At 45.4% G+C, this 12,500-nt stretch overlaps 1 protein-coding gene across 2 annotated transcripts in view; it reads right to left on the bottom strand.

Annotated features, from left to right (window-relative positions):
- znf423 (zinc finger protein 423) overlaps positions 1 to 12,500 on the bottom strand; it is a 185,651-nt gene that overhangs the window by 28,887 nt on the left and 144,264 nt on the right. For both annotated transcript variants that reach the window (XM_079501668.1, XM_079501669.1), the window contains 2 exons: positions 9,224 to 9,355; positions 5,419 to 5,534 (listed from right to left, as the gene is read on the bottom strand). In XM_079501668.1, the coding sequence (XP_079357794.1) occupies positions 5,419 to 5,534; positions 9,224 to 9,355 (248 nt within the window). The remainder of the gene's footprint in view (positions 1 to 5,418; positions 5,535 to 9,223; positions 9,356 to 12,500) is intronic.

Raw genomic sequence — 12,500 nt, 5'->3', positions numbered from 1 at the left:
GGTCACACTCGCACGCACACACGCACAGTTGCACACACACACGCACACACACGCGTGCGCATGCGTGCACTCGCAAACATGCAGTATACCGGTACGTACATGTTTGCGGGCAAATTCATTCATTCATTCAACCTTTATTTAAATTCTCGGAGAGACCATTGAGGGAACCCCTCATTTACAATGATGCCGAGATTACATACAAAAAAACAGTAATACAACAACAATTAAGTTACAACAAACCGTTAATACAATTATATATTCAGCAATCAGTTAAAACAGCAACATACAGGTGATGGACGGTTATTGAGTAAATTCCTAAAATGACCAATTGATGTCAGGGTATTAAGTTTGAGTTCTTGTTGCAAGACATTCCAAGAATCAGGTGCACCGATGCTGAAAAATGCGTACGAATGCGCGTATGCATGTGCGCGAGCGCGCATACAAACACCCACACATTGACAGAACAAGCATCTTTGATACAAAACTATATGATGAATATTGTGAGAATGTAAACAATGAGCAGCTGTGTTGTATTGATGCCCCGCATGGATTGATTGGCTGCGGCCTAAAGCAAGACGGCAGCTATTCCTTTTTTGACAGATTACTTTACCTGGGTTACATCTTCTGATAGTGCTGACATGACGTCCCATCTAGTGTTTCATTAGCGCGACGGAACGTGACAGAATAGTCTACAGCTGAGCTTGTTGTCCTGCTGACAGGCAGCGCATGAACACAGTGACACACACGTTGAAACAAGGTGGTAAAGATACCAAGAAGGATAGGGTTATGCAACACGGAAGTAGTATGGGCTTGAAGCTGTTTATGAACCAGTCAGTCGGTGACATCACTGACGAATCCTTGGTGTTACTCTTCCTGCGACCGATAGCCCCTGAAACCAGGCTTTCACCGTCGTCCTGAATCTTTTTTTCTCTTTTTCTTCCCCTTCATGGGCCCCTAGGGGGCGCTGGGCCTCGGTGCATCGCACCGGTTGCACCGTCAATATTTTCGCCCCTGCAGTGCACTCACGTATAATACAGATTCAAGTACAAAGTTCTTCCTTTAACTAAATAGTTAACTTAGTTTTCAAATATGATGTGTTGTATGGTCCCAGTAATAGTAACCTCGGTTCTACTGATTTATTGATTCATTTTGAAGATGGTTCCAACATGGAGAGACTCATTTAAATGCATCGGTATCACACTCACACTATCAATTCATATAGATCTTACTGTTAAAAAAAACTTTCTCTTTTGAAGTGAGGAAAAACAATAATTTGTAGTTCTACTTCCCATTGTAGACTGACAATTGTATATCAAAACACCACTGATATTCATCTCAAGCCTCTTAATGTACTCCCTATACACACCACAATTCTTTGTATAGTTCACTTAATTGGCTGTAGCCTAAGGCAAGAAGGCAGCATCACTACCTACAGCATTCCTTTTTGAATGTGTCCATGCACTTCAACTGTCCTTCACACTTGAAACAATCCCTGGAACTATTCACAACACCATATCCACTTAGACATACACAACGTCAATACTCTGTTCCCCAAAGAATATGTTCTCAATCTGGATGCAGGTCATTCCACTATACAAAGCTCCATCTGACTGGAACAACCTTCCGCTTCCACGCAGATCTGTTACCTCTCCTGTACCTCCCTGTATTCACATCTCGAAAAACAAGCTAATACAGCTTGTATTTACGTTTAGTTCTACTGTAACTTTGACACAGGTCACAGTACTTTTCTCCATTCCATTGGTTTAAAATGAGTTTAGGGGCTGGGGGTGTGGGTGGGAGATGGTGAGCAAGCTATACTGTGCCTGTTACCTGTTACCTATCCACGTTGTGCCTCGTGGTACATAAGGCCTTAACTGTGTGCCTGTATGTGTGTGTATTGTGTATTTGCATTGCATAATGTTTTACCTATGCGTATTTGTATACAAATTGTGTATTTGTACTGTATGTAATGTTTTACTTATGTGTACTGTATAGTCCCGCCCCCCCCCCCCCCCCCCCCTCTAAAATGAGATGATGCATCTCAATGGGCTATACTCTCTCAGTACATTCTGACCAAATTCAATGAAGAAAGGATGGAGAGTGTAGGAAAGGAGGAGAGGAGGATGGATGACATGACGGTGTGTGTGTGTGTGTGTGTGTGTGTGTGTGTGTGTGTGTGTGTGTGTGTGTGTGTGTGTGTGCGTGCGTCTGGAGTCGGTGGGGTGGTGGGTGGTGGGTGGTGGGTGGTTGCATCCATGCTGTGCCATAGACTGGTGTTTATCTCTCTGTCAGGGATCTGTGTGTACGTGTGGGAGCGTGTGCGAGTGTGTGCGTGCGTGCACATGTGTGTGGACAGTGACCGACAGGGTCCAGCAGTCGCCCCGCTGTTAAATGGACTGACCGGCCATATGCCCACCACCTCCGGGCCCTGCATCACTGCCTCGTACTGTGCGTGCCTGTGTGCGTGCGCACGCGCATGCGTGCACGTTATTTAGCCAGTGGTTCGGAACAGTTTGGAGGATGTAGGTTCTGTGGCCTTATTATTGTATGGTTCACAGAGAAGACTGTGTGCACAAACACATCTCAATGCCTATATTTAGGCCAGGTGCTGGAAGTCGAAACGTTGCAATTTGTTGCCTCTAAATAAAGTAAGTCTCGGAGCTCTAGAAACGAGTGTGCGGATGTTCTTTCTCTTCCTTATTATTGCATGGACATTAGCATGGATTATGATACCGTATGCCGTCATGCATGGTAAACTCTTTGTTCATTTAATAACAAATGGATCAATTAGGAGCCATTATGTGATATACGGCACAATGTTATATCTCGTATGAATGCAAAACAAGTTGAGAAATAAAGGAACAGAGTGAAATGGAAACAGAGAGACAAGCGATAAGATGTAAATCAGTGCCTCAAACTGTCTGCTAAAGCAACTATAACTCCACCACCTCTCCCCTTCTCATGCAAGTATTTGACAATATATGAAGGCACAACACCAACTTTGATTAGGCAATATTGCTTTGGAGTTACAATGGAATAGAGATAGTGTATATTAAGGATGGAACGCAGTGACCTCAACTTGAAGAGTATAGTAGCGGGGTGTGGGGGAGGAGGAGGAGGAGGGGGGGGGGGGTCTTACGGGAAGGATGACTGCAAACGAAGAGACAGCGAGAAACACAGCATCGCAGAACTGACCCCACCTGGCCAACGGACCCACCCGCCGTGGGTGAGTTATACCCTTTCACCACACACACACGCACGCACACACACACAGATGTGTCAGGACCCTAATGACCGGAATGATGCCAGAACCCTGCCAGCCAGGAGGGCATGAGGAGAGATGGACGGATTGGGACGGAGGGGCGTATGCGGAAAGAAGATGGGCATGGGTCGAGGGAGAAAGAGATCTAGGGTGGGCTTTATGGGAGGGGGACAAATGGAAGGAGCTGAACAGGGGGGAGCAGGGGTCATCAACATGTATATACTCTCTTTATGGGAGGGGGACAAATGGAAGGAGCTGAACAGGGGGGAGCAGGGGTCATCAACATGTATACTCTCTTTATGGGAGGGGGACAAATGGAAGGAAGGCTGAACAGGGGGGAGCAGGGGTCATCAACATGTATATACTCTCTTTATGGGAGGGGGACAAATGGAAGGAAGGCTGAACAGGGGGGAGCAGGGGTCATCAACATGTATATACTCTCTTTTAAAACTACAAACTATTTCTTATCATACACGCTCTCAAGATTATTTGATGTCTCCACTAGCTCTGCCCCCTCACTAAAGTACAACTCTCTTCCTTCTCTTTCAATTGGATATATCAACGTTGGTAAATTGATGTTGATTCACTATGTGATGAAATGTTCCTTTATTAATTTATTGTATTCATCTATGTTTTGTTTTTCCTTTGTCTCCTCCCCCAGCCCTCAGTGTGTTCTCCGAGAACTAAATAAAGGTTGAAATGAAATATATGGACATGTGTGTCCGTGGCAAAAATGTGGTCTTGTCCGTGAGCAAATATTACAATGTTAATATGTTCTTATTTTTATCATTGACGCCCAATTACTGAATGTCAATTAAGTCTCCAGGTTTTCTTCAGAATAGGTATGACACTGATTTACTACGACACTATGGCACATTAGGAGTCAATAATTGTCACTAGTGGTTCTCAAACGTCTCTCAGAGGAGTTACAGACCTGGTATGGTCATTCAGGGCGTCTTCACACTCTTGTGAAGACGCCAAGAGCTTTGAGACTAAATAACAACTATCCACTCATGGGACACACATGCTATTAACGTTGTTTTGAACATACAAGGTTTCCTGCGAACAGCAAGGAGCTAGAGATGGATGAATGGGAGGCAGAGATGGAGGGAGGGGGGTCCAGTCTTTAAGAGCCATCATGACAGATACTCCAGTATGGGGTATAGTCTAATGGTCACTGACCATACGGACACTCACACGTATGCCCATTAGCACGGCTAGCTTCCATTGATGTCCAGGCGAGTTTCAACTCAAATTAATTAGAACGTTATTAATGTTCATCATAGTTCACGTCAGGGTTATTAGGGTTAAGACTAAAACTAACTAAAAAAGGGAGAAAATCCTGTTGTTAGCTAAAACTAAAAATCAAGATGAACAATGCAAACGTATCTAAAGCTGAAACTATAGCGTAAACAAGATTTAACTTCATGTAAAATGTGTTTTTGTATACTTTGTTCAGTTTTTCCACCCATCTGATCTTTCATGCATTCTTTCATCCTTCCCTTTTCATTTTTTTGAGGCTAAGGCTAAAAGTAAATCAACTAAACTTCCGAAAACCCTGAAACCCTACAGTATGTCACAAACAAATAAAATAAATAGCAACAACATAACGATGAAACAACTAGCTGAATATCAGAGCTGGTACGGTAGACCAGTGGTCCTTGAGGGGGTTCAAGGTGGTCCCCAGCTAAATGATGGAGAGTTGGTAACCAAATGGACCCTTATAGATCTTTAAGAGTGTGAGGGTCCATTTGGATTCATTTTACGCTCTCAAGACAAGTTACATTATTGTTAAACATCTGTATGAATTAATTCACAAGAAGTCTACACAATTAGAAAATGTAGAATGATTGTTAATTTGATCAACGTTTGCCTGTTATCTCTCCTATGGTAGCCTACCACATCAATACAGCATGGAATTGTAAACATCATCTTATCCAACAAAATCAAAATATTCCTTGATATGAAAAAGGTTGAAAACCACTGACAGAATGATAGAACCATAGATAGAACAACATCAAAACCACTGCTGTAGACAGAATGATAGAACCATAGATAGAACAACATCAAAACCACTGCTGTAGACAGAATGATAGAACGGTAGATAGAAAGACAACAACATCAAAACAACAGAGACAGTAATCATGGCCACCGACCTGTAACTCGGTCTGGAAGAAGAACTTCTGGGGACACTGTGAACAGTCGTAGATCTTGTCCTCCTGCCCGTGGACAGCGAAGATGTGTTGCTGGAGCTTGTTGGCTTGGACGAACACTGAGGGAAGGAGCAGGACAGAACACAACCATCAAACACTGAGGGAAGGACCAGGACAGAACACAACCATCAAACACTGAGGGAAGGAGCAGGACAGAACACAACCATCAAACACTGAGGGGAGGAGCAGGACAGAACACAACCATCAAACACTGAGGGAAGGAGCAGGACAGAACACAACCATCAAACACTGAGGGAAGGACCAGGACAGAACACAACCATCAAACACTGAGGGAAGGAGCAGGACAGAACACAACCATCAAACACTGAGGGAAGGAGCAGGACAGAACACAACCATCAAACACTGAGGGAAGGAGCCAGCAGAACACAACCATCAAACACTGAGGGAAGGAGCCAGCAGAACACAACCATCAAACACTGAGGGAAGGAGCAGGACAGAACACAACCATCAAACACTGAGGGAAGGAACAGGACAGAACACAACCATCAAACACTGAGGGAAGGAACAGGACAGAACACAACCATCAAACACTGAGGGAAGGAGCCAGCAGAACACAACCATCAAACACTGAGGGAAGGAGCCAGTAGAACACAACCATCAAACACTGAGGGAGGAGCCAGCAGAACACAACCATCAGTGGAGGCAAACATACACAGAAAGTGCCCTTTTAGCTGTCTTAATGTTTTAAGTAAAAGTATCAATACTGCAGTAGTACATGTTCGGAATTCAAAATGTAGGGCCTAATTAAATTGCCAAAAAATAAAAGTGCTCATTGTGCCGAATGTCTCATTTCAAGTTTTCAAATGTATAAAATGTATTAAAATCTGTTGAAAATAGTGTCGCATCGCGGCAGGAACCATACAATTATTGTCTTAGAGAATGCAACAAAAATAAAAAGATATCCATGAATTTAAGTCTCCATGGGCTGATAATCCATAGTAATCCATAGGAGGAAAACAAAATTGCATTTTGAGAGGAGATCTTACAGCAGACGTTTAAGGGCACTTCCTGTTTGTTGTGTGATTGTATCACTTGTCCTATAGACTATAGTCCTATGTACACACACACACACAGATCAAATTGTGAACGTGCACGCACGCACGCACGCACGCACGCACGCACGCACGCACGCACGCACGCACGCACGCACGCACGCACACACGCACGCACGCAAACACACGCACGCACGCACGCACAAACACAAACACAGTAAATAAACACTTGATGCCTGTCAAGAACCGTAAACACACACAAGTATACACTCACACAAAAAGCAATATGGAGCTGACAGGATATAGATATGGAGAGATAGATATGAAGAGAGAGAGAGAGAGAGAGAGAGAGAGAGAGAGAGAGAGAGAGAGAGTACACAGTGAAAAGTGGGTGCAGGAAGAAGGATGAAGAGAAATCTGCACAAGCATCCTCAGCAGACCTTGTGATATTTATCAATAAATTATCCTCTTCTCTTTACTTTTTTTTTTTTACTTCCGCTTCACAGTTGCGTGTTGCATTTTCTCTCTCTCTCTCCGTCGTCTTTGTTTCAGTAAACTTTGGGTTGGCTGTGTTGCGTTCTCGTTCTCGTGCACGTGCACGTGTGTGCGTGTGTTGAATTATTAAGCCTCCCCAAAGGAGCGCTGCCTGTCTTACTAATTCATAAGCCACCAAGGAATAGAGTTAAAGTTTAACCCATTTTGAGCGGGAACCCCTTTTGGTGGTTACATACATTGTTATAATTTAGCTATTGAAAAATAGCAGATCTACAAGCTCATAGCGCGCCACCGAGTGGCGCGCTATGAGCTTGTAGGTCTGCCATTTTTGAAAAATCGTTAAAATGTGCCTCAAATCTTTCAGAAAATTGTCATGATTTAGAAAACTTATTTTTTTAAATTTCGACGTCTGGCCTGAATGGGTTAAAGTAGCGCGCTGTGTACCTGAGGGGGAGGAGGCACAACACACACCACACACTCTACAACCAACAGAGAGAGAGAGAGAGAGAGAGAGAGAGAGAGAGAGAGAGAGAGACAGAGAGACAGAGAGACAGAGACAGAGAGAGAGAGAGCGAGAGAGAGAGAGAGCGAGAGAGAGACAGAGACAGAGAGAGACATAGAGAGAGAGAGACAGAGAGCAGACGGAGGTCATGGAAGAGAGAGAGAGACAGAGAGAGACAGAGAGAGACAGAGAGAGGCAGAGAGAGGCAGAGAGAGACATAGAGACAGAGAGAGGCAGAGAGAGGCAGAGAGAGAGAGACAGAGACAGAGAGAGACATAGAGACAGAGAGAGAGAGACAGAGAGCAGACGGAGGTCATGGAAGAGAGAGAGAGACAGAGAGAGACAGAGAGAGGCAGAGAGAGGCAGAGAGAGACATAGAGACAGAGAGAGAGAAACAGAGAGCAGACGGAGGTCATGGAAGAGAGAGAGCATGTGGGGATAGAAAGAGACTGAGATAGACGGAGTTTGCTGGCTTGGTTTATCGTTTCGGCTGAAACAGGTGATGAAGGCAGATGCACAGAGCATGGGTTTTAGGCCTTCACTATCTTGTTATTTTCCTCAGAAAGGTTTGAGAGTGGGGGTGCAACGATTATGAAATTATGGTCATATATCTGCCGATACCGATTTCCGATATTATACGGTACCACAATGGAAACAAGCCTAGGCCCTATAGGGGCTTGGCCCAAAGCCTGTTAATACAGTATTCAATCAATCAATAAATAGCCTATACTCTTTTCCAAGTCTGTTTTCACAACAGAATGACTACTGAATGAGAAAAAGTTTATTTTTACTTAATCATATTTGATTTGCTCAAGACTAGAGGTACTAGAGACTTTCGATTTATATTGATCTCATTGATGAATTTTTACATTTTTAAGGGGCCAATTGTTTTTATTGTTTGTCAGTTTTTTCTTCTCCTTCGGTCAGTTTTCGCGAAACTTAGCAATATGGTAGAGGGCCATGCCAAACGGTGAGGATGCGAAGCCCACAACCATTGACTAAAGGGTCACACTATAGCACTCAATTGAAAAATGCAAACTTTGAACGCGCATATAGCTCATGAACCGTTTGACCGTCGGCAATGAAACCTCGATACACATATGCGTCTCCTCATGCCGAACAACTTTTGTGCTCTTACTTTTGACCTCTGACCCTTAGATCACCCGCCATTTTGAATTATATGAAAATCAGTTCAAAATCTATCTCCTCCCAGGATATTTGATGAAAATGCACTTGAACTTTGGACATATACGGACAAAAATCAGAAGTAAATTGAAAAAAAAGTGAAAAAAGTTTTTATGAGTCAATGAAAATTTATGTTTTGTGAAAATTCTTATTCTGCCCCTAATACATAGATGCAGCGTCATATGCTTATGAAACTTTACAGTATGGTAGAGGGGCATGATAAATAGCACTGAAACCAGTCTATAGGCTATACCAATTCTTTGAAAATGAAACTTTTGAACAGGCATAACTCATGCCTCGTTTTGGCCAAAATTCAAGGCACTTGTTTCCTTGACTCATGTGGAACACATCGGTTACTTTGACCAGTAAGCTCCGTCCCCAGATATTCCGCCATTTTGAGAAGTTTGAAAAACATTTATATCTGATTTTCTGCCTGGATTTTTGAGCAATTTGCGTGAAACGTAAATGGTCCATCCATTCTTTTCCTGGCAACGGTGGTGTTGAATTGTGCGACACAGTGTAGATTTTTGGGTGTGCAGTTGTTGTCTCATACCTGTGAAGCAGACGGGGCACTTGAAGGTACCTCCCATGCCCTCGAAGCTGTGCTCTATCAGGTGGCAGAGCAGCTTGGCAGGTGAGTCAAACATCTGGTTACACAGCTTGCACTCGTGATTGATGCCCTCCTCTGCAAACAGGAGAAGAAGAGACATGGTATATGATTAGACATTGATGCCCTCCTCTGCAAACAGGAGAAGAAGAGACATGGTATATGATTAGACATTGATGCCCTCCTCTGCAAACAAGAGAGATGGTATGGTCATTGGTTAGACAGCAGACATAGGGCAGTATTATGCGTGTCTTAAGTACCAGGTCTTATGACTTAACTTAAGACCTGGAGGCGTGGTCAATGCTGTTTGGCCACTCAGAATAGCCAAATGGCATTGATCACGCCTCCAGGTCTTAAGTTAAGTAATAAGACCTGGTACTTAAGACACGCATAATACTGCCCATAGGATCCAACAGGAAAGCACACACATCTCAAACATTCTACCGGTGGATCTATCAATAAAGGCTTTTTGCCTTTATTGATAGATCCACAGTAGTTTTGACAGGAAATGGGGAGAGAGATGGGGGGGGAAGACACGCAGCAAAGGTCGTCAGGATTGGGACTCGAACCCGCGACACGCCGTCAGGCTGAATTACCAGCCTAGTGTGGATGCATTCTTTTCTCTAGAATGTGTGCCTTGCTCACTCTTTCACAGAGATGGCAACCAACCACACTCTCTCCTTCCTCTCCCTTCCTGCATATGCTCTCTCTCCCCTGTCAGGTTTTGTCCTCCCCTGTTCTCCTCTAGCCCTCTCAGTGCCATGTCTGTCCCAACCGGTAATTGCTTGTGGTCGTCGTCGCCCCGCACCCCAACACACACACACACACACACACCAGGGCTGTAGGCATGAACCTGCCCTCCACCCACATCCATCCGTCCGTCCGTCCCTTTGTCCATCGCATGTACTGTAGGTCTTTAACTCGCACCGCTCCCTCCATTCAACTATCTCTCTCTCCCCTTGTGTTGTGTGTGTGCGTGTGCGTGCGTGTGTGCGTGCGCGCTTGCATCTATTTAAAGCATGTGTGAGTGACATCATGGCACCCACTGTGCCGGACCAGATGAAAGGTGGGCGTCGCGCACACACACACACACACCCCTGACCGTGACATCCCCTGCCTGTCGTCCTTATCGACGTCGTGCCACACAGGACCGCTGCCCAGGTCGCCCACACGCACACACCACATGGTGCCGTACACACACACACACACACACGTTTGTGGAGGACATGATCAGTGTCTTTTCGCATTTTTGTTATTGACTTGCGGGAACAGAGTCCTTAAAACACACACATGATCGCATGCACCCATGCCTGCGCACATGTCTCCACCCACACACACACACACGAACACACACACACACACACACACACACACACACACACACACACACTGCAAGGGGAACACGGGGCTAATAACATCTTCAATCATACATCCATGACACTCCGACACACACACACACACACACACACACACACACACACACACACACACACACACACACACACACACACACACACACACACACACACACACACACACACACACACACACACACACACACACACACACACACACACACACACACACACACACACACACACACACACACACACACACCAGATTCCTATCTCCCTTTGCCTCAAAGGCCATCACAAGGGTGTCCTAATCCCGTCTGAATAGCTGTGGGGGAGACAGTGTGTGTGCGCACGTGTGTGTGTGTGTGTGTGTGTGGGGTGGGTGCCTCATATGGATCTCTCTCTCTCTCACACACACACACACACACACACACACACACACACACACACACACACACACACACACACACACACACACACACACACACACACACACACACACACACACACACACACACACACACACACACACACACACACACACACACACACACACACACACACACCTCAAAGTCGGCTAGGTTGTGTGGGGCGCCAGTGAGTCCGAGACATACTGAGACAGATAGGGGTTCATTATCATTTACTGGGAGATTGAACCAGCAGGAGACAGACAGACAGATAGACAGACAGTGAGAGAGAGAGGGGGGAGCATGAGAGAGAGACATAGACAGACAGACAGGGAGAGAGAGAGAGAGGGGGGAGCATGAGAGAGAGACATAGACAGACAGACAGGGAGAGAGAGAGAGGGGGGGGAGCATGAGAGAGAGACATAGACAGACAGACAGACAGACAGGGAGAGAGAGAGGGGGGAGCATGAGAGAGAGACATAGACAGACAGACAGACAGACAGACAGACAGACAGACAGACAGACAGACAGGGAGAGAGAGGGGGGAGCATGAGAGAGAGACATAGACAGACAGACAGACAGACAGACAGACAGGGAGAGAGAGGGGGGAGCATGAGAGAGAGACATAGACAGACAGACAGACAGACAGACAGACAGACAGACAGACAGACAGACAGACAGACAGACAGACAGGGAGAGAGAGGGGCGGGGGGAGCATGAGAGACAGACAGACAGACAGGGAGAGAGAGGGGGGAGCATGAGAGACAGACAGACAGACAGGGAGAGAGAGGGGGGAGCATGAGAGAGAGACATAGACAGACAGGGAGGGAGGGAGAGAGAGGGGGGAGCATGAGAGAGAGACATAGACAGACAGACAGACAGGGAGAGAGAGAGAGAGAGGGGGGGGGCATGAGAGAGAGACATAGACAGAGAGTGTATACATCATCAGAGGACACATTGAGAGGTCTCCTACATTACAACACCACTACTGCTACATGTTATTGATCACTCCACTATTTGTCTTCACAATAACTCCTGTCGTTTCACACAAAACCTCTCATTCAGATGTAAATTTGATTCGACTCAACACAGTAAGAGAGAAGAATGAGATTGGTGTGTGCGTGTGCGTGTGCGTGTGCGTGTGCGTGTGCGTGCGTGCGTGCGTGCGTGCGTGCGTGCGTGTGTGCGGCGCGGTACATAGATTTACTGGATATTTGGACATTCAATTGTACATTAACTTTGTTTTGATTGTATTGTTCCACTTTTTGCGTTTGGCAATGTAAGCGTATGTTTTCTCATGCCAATAAAGCCCTTTGAGTTGAGTTGAATTGAATTGTGTGTGCACGTGCGCCAACATGCGGGGAGGCTAGACAGTATTTCACAGTCAGATATAGACTGCACTGAGCGAGGCTGCTGTATACTCACTGTATGTATAAGTTACACTCACAACCATTGTGGTTT

Source organism: Electrona antarctica, assembly GCF_951216825.1.
Source record: "Electrona antarctica genome assembly, chromosome: 5".
NCBI lineage: Eukaryota > Metazoa > Chordata > Actinopteri > Myctophiformes > Myctophidae > Electrona > Electrona antarctica.
Note: the sequence above shows the minus strand (reverse complement) of the source record. Positions and strands in the feature narration are given on the sequence as shown.